The sequence below is a fragment of the Tachysurus fulvidraco genome, chromosome 1, assembly GCF_022655615.1.
Source record: "Tachysurus fulvidraco isolate hzauxx_2018 chromosome 1, HZAU_PFXX_2.0, whole genome shotgun sequence".
NCBI lineage: Eukaryota > Metazoa > Chordata > Actinopteri > Siluriformes > Bagridae > Tachysurus > Tachysurus fulvidraco.
The window spans coordinates 42,374,068-42,393,650 of NC_062518.1; the positions used below are offsets into that span (position 1 = coordinate 42,374,068).

Here is a 19,583-nt window from a genome sequence, read left to right on the forward strand (position 1 = left end):
AATATATGCTATATTCATTCTACCTACACAAAACAAAAACCTTGCATACAACCAACTTTAACATAATCAACAAATCATCCGACCTCGCTTTTATTTGCATCCCGTCAAGGTCTAACCTGACTAGCTAACCCTTTGCATTATGGCTATCAGGTAGTTCAGGAGGATATAAATAAATAGTGGCGCACTGGCCGGGGACTGGGGGAGGCTTGGCGGCTGGCCGTTGGCCCGAAGCACCTGAAACCTATTAGAGAGCTTTGGAACATTCCACAGGGTTCCACCGCTGCGGCCAGAGGGCATCGTAAAGGTCTTCGCAAGAGAGAGCTGCGCTAATCAGCAGCCCGTTCTCCGGCTGACCCCGGGGGGCCTCGGCAAGGTGAAAAACAAGTAGAATTTGGTCGCATTAAAGGTAAAAAATATCTCTGGATGGAAACGTCTCACTGTTGACAAAAAAAGGAAAAAAAAAACACACTTGGCTTTGGGAAAAGATGAGGACTCTGGCCTTTAGCAGCCCCTGATTATAACTGTTTAGTCATATCTAGAGTATTTAATTAACCTAGAGTCATGCATGACATTATAAAAGCTAACTCAAAGGACTTCTGAAGTCTTCTGAAGCACTGAAAAGTTTATACTTTTCTCTTACTAAGACGGAACCTGAATAAAACATAAGTACACTATGGTTTCAATAGAAAAATCTACCGTATGTGAGGAAGACAACACTCGGGGGTATGTTGTTATAGGAAAATGATCAACTACAGTCTGGTGTAATGAGGCAACCGTTTTACCCAGAAGTTGATTATTTTCCCCTAACAGCACGTCCCGTAACGATTCACTCCTCTAATACCACAACGATTTGCAAACACAAAGTACTTTTTGTCCATTTAATGTTTCATGTAACATCAGTGACTCATATTAGAATGTGGTAACAAGCCACCCTGGCCGTCAAAGTCGCCGCTACGTCTATTAGACATGCAGTCTAGCGTCTAAAACATCCTAGCCGAATGTGTGATTTGTGCATATGGCCGTATTTGCTCATCCGTATTTGTATTGGATGTGTTGTGCCTGTGTTTGTGTCATGTGTGTTCCGTGTGTACATCTGTGTTTGTGTATTACAGTGTGATTGTGTGCCAGACTGTTTGTGTTGGTGTGTGTGTCATTTGTGAGTCAGTGTTTGTGTGTGTCATTTGTGAGTGAGTGTGTGAGTGTGTGAGTGTGTGTGTGTGTGTGCTCTGCGGGTATGGCAGGCAGGAGTGGACAGATGGCTGGCCCTCTCCTCTCTCAGCTGCAGGAGTGGAGGGTGCAGTAACTGCGCCTCTTCTGCGCTGTTGACCTTGCCATGGCCATCCATGTGCCTGGCACTCAGCCGCACCACCCAATCCACTCTCTCCTTATTATTAAACCGCACACACACACACACACACACACACACACACACACACACACACACACACACACACACACACACACACACACAGCACAGATGTATACCATAACCCCCAAAATATAAACCAAATATATGTCAAGTCCCATTCATATACAGTATATGTATCTCTCTACCGTATATAGAGAGGTATACAGTATAATAAATATGCATACATACAATAATATGGTACTGCGGTCTTCCTTATGCACAACTAATGCATTTAGTAGCATATTAGGCACCACCCCATGAAGCAAAATATCATTAGTTGGACAACTCTGGAAACGTAAACTTATGGAAGTACTTCATGATCGATTTTCCTGAAACAGAGCTTGAGAAGTGTTCCTGTACATCACCACATAAATCAGTCAGAGACAGAATACCCGCTGTCGGATCTGCCCTTTCAAAGCCAACTGACTGAAGCCAAGCGGTCTAAGTGTGAATGATGTCTCGGCCTTGACCTTTTCTCTTTCTTTGTACATATGGGAACAGGAGACAGAGGGAAAAAAAAAACTGATAAGTGCCAAACCCATCAAAGACGCCACATAGGGAGTGAGATTCCATTCAGAGTTAAGGGGTTTCTGGGACGAGGCCAGTTTTCCAAGTCCAGCTTCCTCTCTAACCTTGGTCTTGGGCGGCTGTCCATTCCAAAATGTTGGTATGACCGTCTCAATGTCTTCCACCGTGTCCGGACGTTCGGAAGGCCGAACGCTATGAGCCAGTACTTTATCCCAAACATTCAGTGTTAGACGAAAGGGTGGCATTAAGACTGCTAATGTGATGCGGCCCCTTCGTCGCTCACCATCAATAAAACATGCGTAGGAACCCGGGGTGAAAGCACAGAGGGGTCTTTTACCTCTGGCGGCTTGAGAAAGGAGCAACTAAAGTCACAGAGGTGATGAACGGTGCCTTTAAAAATCGGAGTGAAGACTTGTTTTAAAGGGATTTAATAGGAACATCAAACGGAGAAACACTCTCTAAAAGACTAAATTGACTTAAACATAAGTAAGTCAGTAAGTAAATAAATAAATAAATAAGTAAATCTGCAAAAAAAAAAAAACAAGTTAAGAAAATAGATAAATAGATTATAATTTTTAAAAAAAAAATATATTAAAACTAACATTAAATCTACAAATATGATGACTTCGCACTTCCTTGCCAGTTTTCAAAATTTTACATGTTTAGTTAATTCATGAAAACATGCACAGTATTTCCAAAATATCTTTTTTCATTTCCAAAGCAAAACAAAAAACAAAAAAAAAACACATTTTAGTCAGGAAATAAAATGTAGGAACAAACATAAACACTAATATCTACTCAGCAATGTTGAAAACCTGATCTGAAGGTCCACTTCCTCTGAATATTTTCCATTTGTAACAGAAAGCGGCCCGCATTCACACTATAAGCTGCTAAACTATGAAATATCTAAATCCTCTGTTCAGGCAGACAGACAGACAGACAGAGCAAGGAGTGTCTAGTGATGCGAGTTTGTTTTCAGGACAAAAAAAAATAAAAGAGAAATTTAACAGAGTGACTCTGAGCATGCTGAGCAGGTCATGTGTAGCATAGATTGAGCAGCCGGCCCATATTTATTAATTGGTGATTAATAACGCTTCTCCATTCATTAGTGTAGTCACCTCTGTGCAGTGAAGTGTGGTTGTGTTAATAAGCAATTACACACACCTTGCTGATCAATGACTTCTCTCTCTCTCTCTCTCTCTCTCTCTCTCTCTCTCTCTCTCTCTTGCTCTCAGTACTTTGGTGCACACGAAAAAGAAATATTAGTACTTACATTGAGAATTTTATTTCTGCTTTACTATTTGGATTTATTGTGAGAATTTAAATAGGATTAAAAATCAAACGATATGGATTGAGATCAACCCAAAGAACGGAAATAAATAAATAAGTAAATGAATCTCTATGAACCCATCATAATATCACAGATCAGGCAATCCCCTTGGCACCATCTTGATGGGGTGTATTTGTTATATAGTCAGTTAACATTCAGTAAACATGTCATCGCTCAAACTATTCCTATGGGTTCCTCAGACAACAGTGTCATGGATAATTTGTGTTCTCAATTCTAGGACAGCAAATGAAGTCTCTTTTTCTCTTCTTTTTTTTTTTTTCTTCCCCGAGACAAAGCATGCATGAGACGCAGACGTACACAGCGGAGGAGGAGTCGGGTTCGGGCGTCGGGCTGGAAATCGAAACGAATTTGATTAAAAACAGAAGGCAGGAACGAGGAAGCAGGATGGAATCTCTTGTCTCTCCTGTTCTCATCTCTCTGCTTCTCATCTCCTCGCACTTGGTAGCAGCCCACGGTTCTGCTTCACACAGAGAGGCCAGCTGTACAGTAAATGTGCGCCCTACTCTGCCCCCTAGCCCCCTCCACCCTCACCACCTTCCCACCTCCTGCCCATCGATCCAGGCATCTCTCTCTCTCTCTCTCTCTCTCTCTCTCTCTCTCTCTCTCTCTCTCTCTCTTTCTCTCTCTGTCTTTCCGTGTTGCGGATGGAAGCCTGGGCATGCACTCAGCTTTCACCCCCTCCCACCTTGAAAAAAAAATATAAAGAAAACACACCAAAAGGTGACCCTTTAAATCAGCTTTTCCAGAACATTCAGTCTGCCTGCTTATAAAGTTCCTGACTGTCCTTCAAAACGTCATCCACCAGCTTGGCACAAGTTGTTTACAGAAGGGGGGGGGAAAGGCCAGTGGAGAAAAAAAGAAAACAAACAAACGAATACCCAAAAGCACCCTTTACTAATAGAAACCCTGGTGCCCTGTTCCTCAGGAAAGATTGCATAGATTAATATGATTTTCAAGTTTCATTACGGGGGTCACGGTGGCTTAGTGGTTAGCACATTCGCCTCACCCCTCCAGGGTTGGGGGTTCGATTCCCGCCTCCGCCTTGTGTGTGTGGAGTTTGCATGTTCTCCCCGTGCCTCGGGGGTTTCCTCCGGGTACTCCGGCTTCCTCCCCAGGTCCAAAGACATGCATGGTAGGTTGATTGGCATCTCTGGAAAATTGTCCGTAGTGTGTGAGTGTGTGTGTGAATGAGAGTGTGTGTGTGTGCCCTGTGATGGGTTGGCACTCCGTCCAGGGTGTATCCTGCCTCGATGCCCGATGACGCCTGAGATCCGAGAGGTTTGGTTGAGCGATAGAAAATGAAAGAAGGAATGAATGAAGTTTCATTACAGTAGTTCAATTCTAACCGTGTGAAGCGCCTGCTAAATTTGATTGGCTGAAGTCAGGCAATCATTACAGGTCTCCAACCATTACAAAGTTTTTTCATTATTGAAGTTCAGACTATACTGAGTACCAATTTCCTGAGGATTCTTTGACTAGTTTCCTAAAGTAGGTGGGCAGAGGGGTTTTTTTTTGTTTTGTTTTTTGTTGTTTGCTTGTTTGTTTAAAAAGAAAAGGAAAAAAAGAAAAAAAATGTTCTGTAGAGCTTCAAATTTTTGGCAAAAGAAGAAAAAGAAGAATCCTATTGACCCTTGGACCCCTAAAAAAGCAAAGGAGCTTTGCGAGATTGCTGGATATCTGAGATGGATGGCAGAGTTAAACCTTTTTCCTTGTTTCTGACAACCTCACATCAGGGTACTGAGAAGTAAGCAAGAGGTTTTGGCTCAGCTGGAGAACTTGAAGGGAAAATAGGCTCCTATGGAGCTTTAAGGGTCAAAGTTCACACTGTTGTCGAGAAACAGGGGGATTCAGAAGTGCTGCTGTGATTCTTTTCGGCTTATCTGTCAGTAAAAGACCTTCACATGTATCTCTGGACAGTGAGGGAAATGTTTTTTTTTTTTTAATATTATGTCTAATTTGCCAAGACCTTGCAAAACATTTAATTAGTCAAACAAATTTAAATGTCATTATTGATTATTCAACTATACAAGAATCTACAAAAATGTATGTTTGCCTTCAAATGGAATTCACAGAACCTTGAATGCCAAGCTTCTGTCTGTAGAGGAAACACATCTGAAGTGTGTACAATGGGCACATGCAGGCCGTAATAAACATCCTTCAAAAGCTAGGAAGTTAATGACAGTTTTGATAGTGACCACAGAAGCTCAGAGAGGCATAAACCCTGGCATCCACTCTTCCCGTCTTCCTTTCACCCTCTCTGGTGACACATCGCATGCCTTTAGTTGGTTGAATTAGCCATGCCAGCAAACTCCAAACTAAAGAGAGGCCAGCTGTCTTCTGGCCTGCTTCGAAATTGCTCCGCGGTCACCAGCAATCGAATTTTTTTCAATTTGTTTTTTTCCTACAGATGGACAGGAATATAACATTGAGTCCCATGATCTGAATGGCCAGCTGTATGGCGAATGTGGATGGATCCATCTGGACCTTGAGAGCAATCTCTTTCCTCCCAAGGGCATGCTGCTACTGGTCCAGGCCAATACACACCACTTTCCTCACCAGAAACACGATTAGGATGTTATATATTTCCCTTTTCCCACACAAAGCCACACATGTCCACTTGGGTCCATTACACAAAAGCTGGCCTCATCATCACATCACTGAAGTTATGAATTCTCTAAATTCTAAGGGATACTTTATTCAATTTGATTTTGGGGGTCATAGGGACGATGGGTGAGAAGGTGGAACAGAGCAACATATCAAAATTGCTCTGTGCTTTTTTGGAGTCTCTTTCTTAGTGGCCATATCTCAGATTAGACTCAGAGGACATGCTAATTTACTTTATTCTATTTTGTGCCATCGTGTCATATATATATAGAGCTATCGGGGTGAATCAACAGCCATAAAGCAAGAAGCGTAAGGCCAGGAACAGCACCCCTAAGAGAGGAGCGCCTGCTCCATTACCTACGCTAATAACAGTGACAGCTGAGCGGAGATGACCCCCGGCCTCTCGTTTCGCCTCTCCTGTGCAGATGGCCATTAAAAGGAGAAAGTGTCCCCTTTTTTCAAGGGAAAAGGCATTTGGACCCTTTTCCAAATGAGGCCTCTGCTTCTCCCTTCCAGTTTTGCTTTTCTGGCACATGCTGTCTGTAAGGTAATTACGATCCAGTCCAGATCTGCCCCAGCTACCACCACTCCCAAAAAAAAAAAAAAGCCCAACCCACCTAATACCATCACCCATCAGAAGTGTCAAACGAAGTCTGTAGTGGACACCTGAGTATGGACTGTGCTTTTTAAAACTATTTAAAACTATCCAAATACCCATTAACAGATTTAGTGTTTTTTACCTACTTTGTAAATCTGTCCATCACACTCAATTAAACAATACATTTCAATATCTCGCTAGGAGTGAAATAAAGGTTTGAATGGTTTATGAACTAAACTATTCTCCATGTTCTTAAACATTCCCAAAATTGACATTATAAATTGCAGTGTAAAGAAAGATCCAGCAAAAGCAACAAAAAAAAAAAATGAATGCATGAAGAACAGAATTCCATTTAGCTATAACCAGAGGACTTAAGGAATAAAACGTCAGCAAAGAATGCTGTCTCAGATATTCAAACTGAATATTAATAAAGGATGCTGTCGGTGTGGGTGAGTGTGAATATTTAGAGCCGAGAAACTCATTAATACATGTACTTTATCATTCACAGACTTATGCAATATTAATAATGTAAATAAATAAATCAGTACCATGAAGCAATAATGTGTTTGAAATTTTTTTTTCTTGTGTACTGCCTGGTAAAAAGGCGTGCTTGGTCAAAAAGTCTCTATTTTCAGGTTTAATATATATTCATGTTGCTGATACTCATTACACAATAATACAGTGTTTGTGAGAACTGTGGTATGTAATTAGAGCCATAAATTTATATATATGTATATATAGTCAACATGTAGCCCATAATGCAACACAACACTTTACACAAAGCTGATTTTTATGCAGGTTGTGTGTCCACCTTCCCTTGACCACCTTTCACCTCAACCTCATGTCTTTGATATAGTTTTACAAAAAAAAAAAAAAAATTGAGCAAAGAAAACATCCTGTAATAAAAAAAAATCATTTTGTCTTCCAGTAAAACCAAACACAATTTTTTTTAAATACTTTCCAAATGTTTCAGAAGAGTGTCTTCTACAATGCACATACACCAATCCTGCCTCCAGTTATACTGATGACAATGATTTCCCATACGTTAAGAAATCTCTCACCCAGAAACCGGTTCTGATCCTAACGACGTGTTTAAACACTAATTTTCAGTGTTTTTTAAAGAGTTAATTAATAAAAGCATATGTAAAATTTATGTTGCCCTTCAATTGCACCTAGTCTACTTTAATCACCATGACCATGAAGTGGTTAGTGAAGATCAATAAACAATGTGGTAGCCTAGTGGTTAAGGTGTCGGATTACTGATTAGACGGTCATGATTTAGGCTTTGTGCATTAACATCAGATTTTCAGTGCATTTTTCCCTCCAAATCACCAAACAGCTGTTAGAAAACAGATGTGAAAAATATACATTTGAAATAAATGTGAGGAAAATGTGAAATTGTAAGATATAGGTATCAGACTTACCAAGCATATGATTTGCCACATGAACCTGAATGTCCCATTCACTATGGAAGACCATCTGACATTTAATGCACTGGTATGTCTTCTTCTGTGGAAAAAAAAAAAAAGACAGGTAGCATAGAATGTAGTGTAGAAATAGAGTAGAAACCTAATTAAACCTGATTGCACCAAATGGCACTGAGAGAAAAAGTAAAAGCCTACAAGAATGTGAATTTGCCTTACCTCATCGTTTTGGGAAGGACTCACTCTTGGCATGGGGGATCCTTGAGGGGTCCTCACCTGACTGCCACTTCCCTCTCCTGACTGCTCTCTGTGCACTGTTTGAAGATGTGTCTGAAGCTCTACCTCTGACTCAAACTTCACATTGCAGCTGGAGCATCTTGTCTTGGCAACAGTTGATGATATTGATGAAGAGGATGATGTAGAATAGTTGGTCCCCTTTCTTTTTACACCACAGGGGCTCAAACTTTCCCCTTGGTTCCACCCTGCGTTAGAGGGTGCTGGTGTTTGCCCCCCTGGTTGTTGCTGCTTTCCACCATTTATAGTTGGACTGGAGCTTTTGCTAGCACTTACACATGTGGCGCAGAGACCATAGGGTAGTCCATTGATATCAAGCTTTACCATGTCCTGCTTGGAGCGGAACTCTTTAAGACATGAAGCACACTTAAAAAGCTTCTGACTTTGATGATGTTGGTGGTGAGGAAGCGTGGCACGCCCAATAGGGTGATTGACAGACATGGCTCCTGTCTTCTGCATGTGGAAGGTGCCATGGATCTTCAGCTCTAAGGTTGAAGTAACGGTCTGCATGCAGACCACACAGCGAAAACCAGTCAGGGAGTTGCGTAAATCTGGATGCATTTGACAGTGCTCCAGGAAGTCTTCCTCACTCTGTAATGGTAACTTGCAAATTCGACAGCTGCCTGTGTCCAAGCTCTTACTATGGGTAACCTTATGCTCTGTCAAAGTTAGCAGAGAGGGGAAGCGTTCCCCACAAATGGGACACATGTAATGCTTTACAGGTCCCAGGTGAGTTTGCATATGTTCCCGGAGCCCTGCGTCAGAGAAGAATGTTCTAGAGCAAACATTGCATTTGTGGGTCCCCTTGATTATTTCTGCCTTCTTCTTGTGCATCGCGGTCTCTCCTGGTCGGATATTGTGATCACGGAGCTGGTGATTGGTCAGGAGAGACTCCATAGTATAAGATGCCCCACAGATGTCACAAGTATACATGACCTCTGAAGACTCAACATCCTCTTCACTTCCATCATGACTGTTGTGAGACTCTCCTGTACCTGGTCCTCCATGGCTGTTTGTGAGAATGCCCTGCAGTTCTGCATCATCTTTAGCAACTAATTCCCCACCAGCACTTGTAGAGCCATTGGTTCCACAGTTCTGGGCCTTTCCCTCAAACACACAATGCTTCTCACGTAAATGACGTTCCAGCAAGATGATAGCATGGAAAGCCTTGTTGCAGAAACGACAGTTATATTTCTTGCTGTGTGTGGTAATATGGCACTGCAGCTCAACTTCTGTGCCAAACGACTCGCCACAAAAGATGCAGCGGTGAACCCGGCCCTGGTTCTCCAAATGACTGTGCTTGACATGCAGTTGAAGGTCAGTCTCATGGCGGAAATCCCAGTTGCAAGATGTACAGCGGTAGACTTTCTTTTCATTGCTGTGTTTAACTGCTAGATGAAGCTGTGTAGAGACTTTAGAGTCAAATACCTCTTGGCAAAGAGTGCAGCGAAAGAACACAAAGGTGTGCATATCAAGAAGGTGCTTCTGCAGATCATCTACGGATGTGAACTGCTTGTCACAACTTTCACATATGTAGTATGTGGAAGTGATAGTAAAGTGGACAGTCACATGCTTCAACAGTGCTTCCTGGCTGGGAAAGTCTTTGTTGCATTGTGGACAGGTGAGCTGTGGTAGCATACCATCAAGGTGAGTCTTCAGGTGAGTCTGAAAAAGATCAAGACTTGTGTACTTTGCACCACACTGGTTACAGATGAATTCACTTGCTGAGCGGGATGAAGTGCTGCCATGTTTCAGAAGGGTGGCTTGATCTACAGATATGGAGGATGAAGGGCTAAGGGCTCTATGGGTTCTTCTTCCATTGTTGATATAATTCAATGCCAGGGGAATGTTCTTGTGGTTTTCCTTGATATGCTTGTTCAGCTTCAATACAGTGTTGAAGATGGGAGAGTTGGTGCAATAAGAACAGGAATACACCTCCACAATGGGATCTTTAGGAGTGACTGCAAGTGGAGAGTCAAATCTCAAGCTTCCAGAATCACAGTGGGTCTGTCGTACGTGTTCCTCTAGCGTAGTCTCTGTCAGAAATCCCATGAAGCACTGGGGGCAAAAAAAGGCATTGCTTTCCTTGGCTACTGGGCTGGGAAAGCCATGTGAGCAACGGATGTGTTCCTGCAAGGCATTGAGATCGCCGAGCATCTCCGGACAAAAGTTACACTGTAACAAGGCATCAGACAAGCTAGCAAGTATGGTTGATGGATCTTCAGCATTGTGAACTTGTTTCAGATGCTCATTTAGGTTGACCAGAGATGGGAGGATCTCTAAACAGAACTGGCAAGTATGAGCCTGCTCAGGTTTATCTACATGCATTGTTTTTAGGTGAATCTGGAGGACAGCAAGACTGGAGAATACTTGTTTGTTGCAGTAGATGCAACTGTAAGCTACTTTAGGCTGTTTAGCAGGCCGCCCACAAATATCATTTGTGTGCTGAGCAGCACGTTTTCTTCTTCCACGAGTCTTGGGCATTGTGGGAACACTGTCTACCATGGTTGAACTATCAACAGAAAGGTTTGAGTCTGGAGTGGTGCTTGAAACAGATGTGTATCCTACAGTCAACAAAGAAGGACTGTTGCTGTGGTTGCTGGACTCTGGGAGTTGGTGAATGTCCATGTGTGCATACAACTCCTCCACAGTAGGGAAGTGCTCAGAGCATACAGTGCACATGTGGCCCTTTTGGTCTCGACTATGCGCCTGATCAATATGGCTAAGTAAAGTACCCTCATCACCAAATGGCTCATGGCAATAGATGCACTGCAGACCAGGCCCTAGACTCCCTTCTTCTGGGGGTGAGCACTCAGGGTGGCACTCTGCAATGTGCTTCTGGAGCTCCTCGGGCACATCAAAGCCCTCTTCACAGCGGCTGCACTTGCGTGCTTCCTTTAGCTTCCACTCCTCTGCTCCAGAGATTGCTGTACTCTGACCTTCCTTCCCTCTTTCATGCACCTGCATGTGTCCAAGGAGGGAGCTGGAAGACAGGAACCCTCTGCGGCACACAGGGCATTTATGAGGCTTGTTTGTGGCGTGTGTCTTCATATGGATCTTCAGGTGGTCACTGCGTGAGAAAGCAGAGTTGCACTCACTGCAGTGGTACTTCTTATCACCAGTGTGGAGCTTGATATGCCGGTCGCGGCTGCGCTTGTGCTTGAATAGACGACTACAGAAGGTACAGCTAAAAGGGAGTTTGTCACTATGGCTCTGCTCGTGGCGCTTAAGGAAGCTCAGACGACTGAATGATTTGTCACAGAACTGGCATGGGTAGGGCAAGCCAGGGCCTCCTTCATCTTCACCAAAATCGTAATCGTGGACTGGAGACGTTTGGTCTTTACTAGATGGTGAAGAAGCAGGCCAGGAACAGGATGGGTCATCTTCTAAATCAGCCCCATCTACAAATAAAATAAAAATAAACAAATAAATACTTTTAACTAAAAATATACAGAAAAAAAAGAAGGCTATCCATTACATATATATAATAGTTTTCGTATGCTTGTATGACTTCTACAACAAAAACGTATGTACAGAATCAGAGAGAGAGAGAGAGAGAGAGAGAGAGAGAGAGAGAGAGAGAGAGAGAGAGAGAGATGTGGTGTGGTATTCAATTATAATGACAAAAAAGATTTCCATAAAAGAAAAAGAGAGAAATTAACCTTGTATGGGGCCACCTAATAGCAATACCCACTGAGACAGAAAAAGCCATTTTTGACATTTAAATTCAGTCGCTATCTGTGGGGCATGTGTTTGTTTAGAAAGACACCAGAAATTAGATGAATTAATACTTAACAATAGCCTTCACTGTTATAAAAAAAAATGACCACAAGAAGCCCCGGTCCACTTCAAAGCCTTCATTTGTTGTTTTTATACCACCATTTAGCAAGAATACCATGAACAACATGATAGCTAAATGATTTAGGGGTAAAAAAAAAAAAAGAAACCAGTTGGTGATCTGGCATATCGCATGACTACTTATGCCATCAGACAAATTGGACTGACATACACTGGAGTGAAAATCACTGCTATATTAATTCATGTAGTAGTCCATAACTATTAGCAATACTTTGTTTTGTTTCTAATTGATTATGTACACACCCACTACACGTGCAAGTGTAATACTTACAACTAGTAAAAAAAAAAAAAAAAAAAGAGCTGATTTGGGAACAACAAAGGGAAACAGGCAAGATTTATGAGACATCTGCAGGAACACCTTTTTGGATGTAGCCTGCTCTCCATCCTTGGACTGGCTTCTCCATCTACTTTAATTGTTTTTCTTTTGAACATAGTCCTCTGCCTTCGGTCACGATAACATGCCCTTGTTGATCGCTTAACCCACGGTACCCAAATCTTCAGGAAACAGATGAGGTCACATGTTGACCTCCTGTTCTTTAAACTGCTGAAAGAGGCACATTGATGGGCTAGCATTGTGGTGTCCTCTTGCTGGAAATCTCCCACCCTGGGCAACACGCCAACTTAAAAAAAAAAAGATATTAAATCTACTGTTTCTAATATGCCTCAGTTAATAGTGTTTAATAGATGTTGAAAGGCAATTTAATTATCACTTCCTTATTGTCTTCGCTATTAATAGCCGACATAATTGAACCACATACTGCATCCATGTACATAAGAACAACATATTCATTAAGTACTGTATATGTCTTCTGTTTAAATGTTTCATAAGCTACTGAAACGTTCCCGCTGTTTATGTATCGTTTACAGTATAATTATACTGTTATACTATATAATTAACTTTATATAAATGTATTGTTTAATGTAAGGTACTGGTGCGCACTTGTAGAAAGCAAGCCATGTTAATTCTAATCGGCTCCTTTTGGCTATCCTGCTGGCCAGTCAGAACGTGCACCCGCCCCCAGACTAGTGTGTGAACACCAACCGGAGAGTACAGAGAGCCTCTAGAGAGCCAAGAGGATAAGAGCAAAGCTTGTTTTCCTCTCTCTTTGCTCTCTCCCTCACTGTCTCGGTGTTTTTCCCTCCCTTCACCATGACGAAAAATATCCAGACCCAGGACAGCCTGAGTAAATATAAGTGCGGTCTCTCTTTTCCACATACAAACACAGACACACACACACCAATGCACACTAATACACACATATCCCAGCTCACGACAGTGGTCTGTGTGAGCCAGCCAAAGGGGATGCTGCACACTGCAAACCTCCACCCTACAGCTGAAGGTCTGGCTTTGTTGGACTGCCAAAGCCTTCCTGAACATCCCCTGGCTAGCAGCCTGTCTCAGCCTTAGAGGAAGACCTCCATCTTAGGGCCTGATGCTGCTTCATGATGCAAGTTTACCCCCTCCTTCTTCCCTTTTCCCTCCTTTGCATTTTAATTTTTTTTTTTATTTTTTTGGCACTCGGTGCAGTCTAGCTCTCTGAGCAAAACAACACATTTGTAATGTTCAGCACAAGGACAGCTGGATACCCGTTTGACATCTGTTTCAGCATATTTATTGGTAGGAGAGCGTTTGGGAGGAGACCAAATAGGTGTATAACAATCTCACATGCTCAGCTGGTAACAACAACCATGTCATTTCTCCTGGTTTGGTCAGATTACAAGATAACAAAGGGAATCGGATCACAGGTTGACTGCTTAGTATGCTGAGAATCTCAGCCTTTTAACACATCACCAAATTCAAACATTTTGGCGCATACCCACCGCCCACTCTATCAAACACACACACACAACAAACATTCCCTATAATCCAGTCTGGATTCCTAGATAGACTGCATTTGTGCTTGAACAATAATGGCTGTCCCGTTAGAATGTAGTATATGATTAATTACGCTTTTGGTCTAAAGACAGAATCAGATCCTTCTTGGTGAATGCAAACTACAACCATGATTGACATTTCAGTAAGGAAAATACAACAAAGACAGAACTGTTAATGATGCTATAATAATAAAGCTAAATTAATAAACTGTCAGAAATTGTTCCCACTGTTAAGGTGTTAATTATGAAAACAATTGAAACTCGAGTATCACTTAGGGCTGCATCATAAGACTGACCATGCCAGATCCATGTCATAAGCACGAGGTCTTGATTTGCCATGAAATTTTATGTCAAGTTGTATACCAGAGCCTTGATAGTTGCAACGTTTGATGTCTTGGTTTTATACTGAGCTTAAACTTGAACCCTGCTGCATAAGCCGTACATAACTGTGTCATAAACATGTCATATATGTCTTTATTTGTTGTGCCAATCTCTGTCCTGTTATAGAGCACAATGACTACTATAATGATTAATAGCATTACTCTATAAATGCTACTGAACAGTACTGAACAGAACAGAAGGCATCTTTGTTCCAAAATCTAGGAGAAAGGATGTTACTGTGGTAAAGCATGAAGCAAAAAAGAACTGATAAAGAAATATATATATAAAAAAGAAAAAAAAAGAAAAAAAAGGTAACAGCAGAACAGGGTGTTTCTTTGGGCTGTGAGGGAGCTAATGAGTGTTGCTGTTTGCTAATTGCTGAACTCTTCAGCTAAAAACTCCTCTAACTCCTGTTCTGTGATTGCAACTGGAGGAATGTACAAAAAAAAAAGAAAAACAGGTGAGAGAATCACATTCAGTGCACCTGTCTGCTGTGAAAAATGGCACCTTAACTGGCAATGTGTGTGTGGTGTGTATGGTGTGTGTATGGGGGGTTGAGGGGATTCATTACTTCTCTCATTACTGCAGTTTACAATAAAAGTGTATGTCTACAGCATTAAGCACTAACAGTTTCTGAAGCGTTGCCAACAGACTCACGACTGGTTTAACAAGGTTCTGACATACTGAAAGTAGTTATCTAAGGCTGTGAAGCCTTGTACTTGATCATTTTATCAGTAATCATGATCGTAGTGCCTCCCAAGTGCTGTAGGAAAACTTGAAGCCAAGTGGTTTAGGAAAAATAATCCACATAGTCCTGTGCCTAAAAGATTTTTGGTTTTAAATGGTAAAACCTAGTTAGTGTAATATAGCAGATTTCTACATCAAGTATCTCATTAATCCATAAAATGGTGTGCAGATGTGTAATGGACACTAAGGGTCTTCACAGGACTAAAAACTGGTTGATGCTTCATCCTCAACAGGCTTCTGAACCCTCCATACGTTTCGAAATCCTTATTGAAGTCCACAGCAAGTCCCTAAGATTGGGGAAGACCTACAGGGAAGCACCTCAGGTTGGGAAAGTCCACAAGCCATCACCTAAGGTTGGAAACACCAACAGGCTACCCCTGAAGGTGAGCAGCCCTCTGAAAGAGTGTAGAGTGCCCACAGACTGGAAAGGAACTCCACCAATTAACACCAATTAAGGATTAACAGATCTACAGAAGCAGACCACTGGCTACCATCTATATTGAAAGGCTCTACAGATTGGGGTTCCATAGCAGCCATCAGAAGTTTTCATAAGGAAAACCTTATGGAAAAATAAGCCCACGACATAAGGATGGAAATCTCTAGAGAAGACTAGACCATGGAGCACCACCTAAACCCTATAGAAAATTGAAAAGGGTTCCCCCAAAGACTGGAGAGTCCTATGGAAAAGTTAATGAACTTATCTACACAGTTCAGCTAATAGTGATTTGTACTGAACATAATTCTGTAGCAAACATGGTAGAATTCGCTGACAATGTTTTATATTCTTACTACCAAGAATTCGGTTAGTCTACCTATATTTTACACAGAAGTATAATTTTATAATGTGAGAATCTGGGGGGTCACGGTGGCTTAGTGGTTAGCACGTTCGCCTCATACATCCAGGGTTGGGGGTTCGATTCCGGCCTCCGCCTTGTGTGTGTGGAGTTTGCATGTTCTCCCCATGCCTCGGGGGTTTCCTCTGGGTATTCCGGTTTCCTCCCCCGATACAAAGACATGCATGGTAGGTTGATTGGCATCTCTGGAAAATTGTCCGTAGTGAGTGAGTGAATGAGTGTGTGTGTGTGTGCCCTGCGATGTGTTGGCACTCCGTCCAGGGTGTATCCTGCCTCGATGCCCGATGACGCCTGAGATGGGCACAGGCTCACCGTGACCCGAGGTAGTTCGGATAAGCGGTAGGAAATGAATGAATGAATGAATGATTGAGGGAATCTGTTTGAATATAGAAATGTTTGTAGGAAGATGTCATATTCAATTAGCACTAATCAGATATTACCGCTCTTAACCTAAATAATCCTTCAATTCCTAATTACAAGTGGCTGCTCAAAAATAATTTGAATAGCCGAGTTTTCTGGTTTGCATCCTGAACAAGATTGAGTTTGGTTTAGTTGTGTTTATTCACTGACTTCAAACTTCAACGTGTCTGACTTTGACCTTGCTTCATACTGTGAGAAGGAAAGGAAGAAGGAAAACGTCTTAACAGAAGCAGAAATAAAATATCTGTTGAATATTCCCCTGGAGGCTGCTGATGTGTCACAAAGCCCAGATACAACACAGAGCATTGAAAAGTCTGAACAGCGGTATCACATGCAATGCTGTATTTGACACGACCACTTATCACCAACTGGGCAAAAAAAAAAAAAAGAGAGAGAGAGTAGAACATATCACCATTTATTTTTTCATCACCTGTATTGTGATTTCAGATCAGTGGAGTTTACAGGGTGCCAGAATTTTTGAAGCTAGAACACCAGTAGATACCGAAAGGCCGTGAAGACAAAAGCAATGGAGAAGTAAGCATTATGGAAATACAATTAAGAAGGGATTCTAAAAGGGAAATGTTCTTGTGTTTTCTTTTATTTCCTTCTATTTTTCTTTGCTTTTATGATTAAATTATATTCATTTTTTATTTTAGAAATGCAATTGCCAGAAAGAAAAAAATAAAAAACACAGCAAGCATATTTTCTTCTCATCTTCATCCCCCTTCTCTCTCTATCTTTCCATCTATCTATTTCTGCTTCTAAAGTAAACACAATATGGTTCTTTACACATTACTGAGAAATGTCACTCCAAGCAATCGATCAGTTCAATCTGCCTTATCGAAAGAGGAAAGAGTGTGTACCCGTGTCTTTGTGTATGTATGCCACCATGACATGGAGTTCAGGAGTGCCATGGCAACAATAAACAACCTCTGATGGCACATGTCCAAGCACGCACACACACACACACACACACACACACACACACACACACACACACACACACACACACACACACACAGGCTTTTTTGAAGGAGTACTCTCTTTATGGCCGTTTGCTCAATTTCTGTCTCATCAACTACTTTTGTCCAAATTTAATAGTGTCCCAGACTGGACACAGGCACTTGGTCAATGTCTTGTGCAAAGCGCCACTGGCTGCCTGGGAAAGTGAAGAAAAATGACAGAGCAGTGTGGAAAAACTAGGGCAGTCACTCATCCTTTAACCCCAGCCTGGCTTTTTCCAGCAGAGGCAGGCCTGGGGAACATCAACCTGGGCAAGATGAGAAATTCCTGCTCTTGTCCAGCTTCGGCCCAAGACAATATCATGAAAGTAAAGTGAATTCTGGAGCAACAATACAGATTAAAAAAAAAAACAGTCTTGGTTTAACTGTGAGAAGTGAATTTTGACTTATTTTTGAAAGGACAGAAGTGCTCAATGATTCATAAGGACCTTTTCTAATAAAATAAGTCACGGGTTTTATAATTTATCCAGAAATTAAAACAAAAAATTCACTTAGTACTTAGATGTTCTAATCGCTTTTCATTTTAATTCTGACGTAAGTGTAACTTTAGTCTGTTTTTAATATGTTAAAGGCAGGGTCTCCGGTGTTTGAAAGCCAATGTTGACATATAAAATCACCAAAACAAACACGCCCCTAACCCAAATGGGTCCCACCCCTGTATCGATAGCTCCGCCCACACATACATACGTAACCCAGGCAAATAATGGAAAGAAATGTGTCTTTATCATAGCTGAAGGGAAGAACAATACGATTGCAGATAAACAAACAAGCAAAAATGACACACAAGCATAATCATGTAAAGGACAAAGGCATATATTAGTTCTGTGTAACAAAGCAAAACCAACGTTACTCACCTATCGAGAAGGAAGAAAGCGCCTCGGCGTCTTAAGTAAAGTCGAGTTTCCCGAGTCAATAACTCCTGAGCTAAACGCTGTTACTACACAAAACGCGGTTGTAGCTGTGTCTCTACATTACTACGATAGAAAAGAGGTGTTATTTGTGTAGTAACAGCGTTTAGCTCAGGAGTTATTGACTCGGGAAACTCCAACCTGTGAATATGTGGCCAACTTCCTGCTCCTTCAGTTCTCTCCAGCGCTGGAAAGCTGATCCTATATTAACACGTCCTACTTCTTGTCCTTATCGTAAGTCTTTCTTCTCTTTCTTTCTTTGTTTTTATCCTCCATGTCAATGTTAAAACCGCTTTCTGCTAACGTCACACATGCGCACTGAACACTCTCTCCGCCGCATATTGACAAGCCCCGCCCCTTTCTGCTCATTGGCTACACGTTTGTTTTGTTTTGATTTTTGTTTATTATTCAGTTTTCTGAAGCATTGCTCAAAAATCGGAGACCCTGCCTTTAAGCTAAAACGTTTTGTCCACCCAAAAAGTAACACTAGCTTTCTTTCTTTCTTTCTTTCTTTCTTTTTACTTTTACTTTTTCCATACAATTAAACAATATCTTGATGCAATATAATATATTGTGTATATAATCGCCGGCAAATAAATGGTTCTTACAACAATGAAAAGTGTATCCTTGTTGATTTGCTACAGCTTTCCGATATGACGTTAATCGCTAGAACGTTGTAACAATCCGAGGTACAGCTGTAACTTTAAGTTTTCAGACTTAGGACTTGGTATTTTTTTAGTTTCTTGGTAACCCGACAACTTCAGGAAGAAAAACAAAGAAACATTGGTGAGTGAAGGAGTCATGTATATGATTATAGCTGTTATAACATAAGTGATACGGTGTCAGAGGAATGAAACACTTCAGAATATGCTTTTGTTTGTAAAATCCTCAATTATCGGGTGGTAACAGTGACTCATGTTTATAACACCACACCACCGTCCTCGACTGTTTTTCTACAGAAGGACGGCTACAAATGTCGTGTTCCTTACCTTAAAAAATGAACCGAAACAATAAATCTCAATCTTTAGAGTTATTTATAGAAATATCCTTATGCAAGTATGCACATGTGTAATTTCTTCCAGGTGTGTGTACAGTGACAGTGTGTTTCTGGTTCACATTCATAAAGGTCAGTATTTATTTATTTTTTTTGTTACTTTCATGTCCAGATGGTTTTAATTCAATCTCTGTAATTGTGACTTTGTTTATTTAAAAACAAAATGTGATTCATGTTCTTTAGAAAAAAACCCAAACCGAGCATATAAAGTTTCATGTTGGAAAAAAAGTATATATTTTTATTGTTTTTTATCAAAA

General features: G+C 41.3%; 1 protein-coding gene across 9 annotated transcripts in view; it reads right to left on the minus strand.

Moving 5' to 3' along the window:
* LOC113658405 (zinc finger protein 521) overlaps positions 1 to 19,583 on the minus strand; it is a 130,051-nt gene that overhangs the window by 57,349 nt on the left and 53,119 nt on the right. For 7 of the 9 annotated variants that reach the window (XM_027170809.2, XM_047821233.1, XM_047821232.1 and 4 more), the window contains 2 exons: positions 8,133 to 11,608; positions 7,914 to 7,998 (listed from right to left, as the gene is read on the minus strand). In XM_027170809.2, the coding sequence (XP_027026610.1) occupies positions 7,914 to 7,998; positions 8,133 to 11,608 (3,561 nt within the window). The remainder of the gene's footprint in view (positions 1 to 7,913; positions 7,999 to 8,132; positions 11,609 to 19,583) is intronic. The other 2 variants (XM_047821228.1, XM_047821234.1) reach the window with 1 other exon arrangement.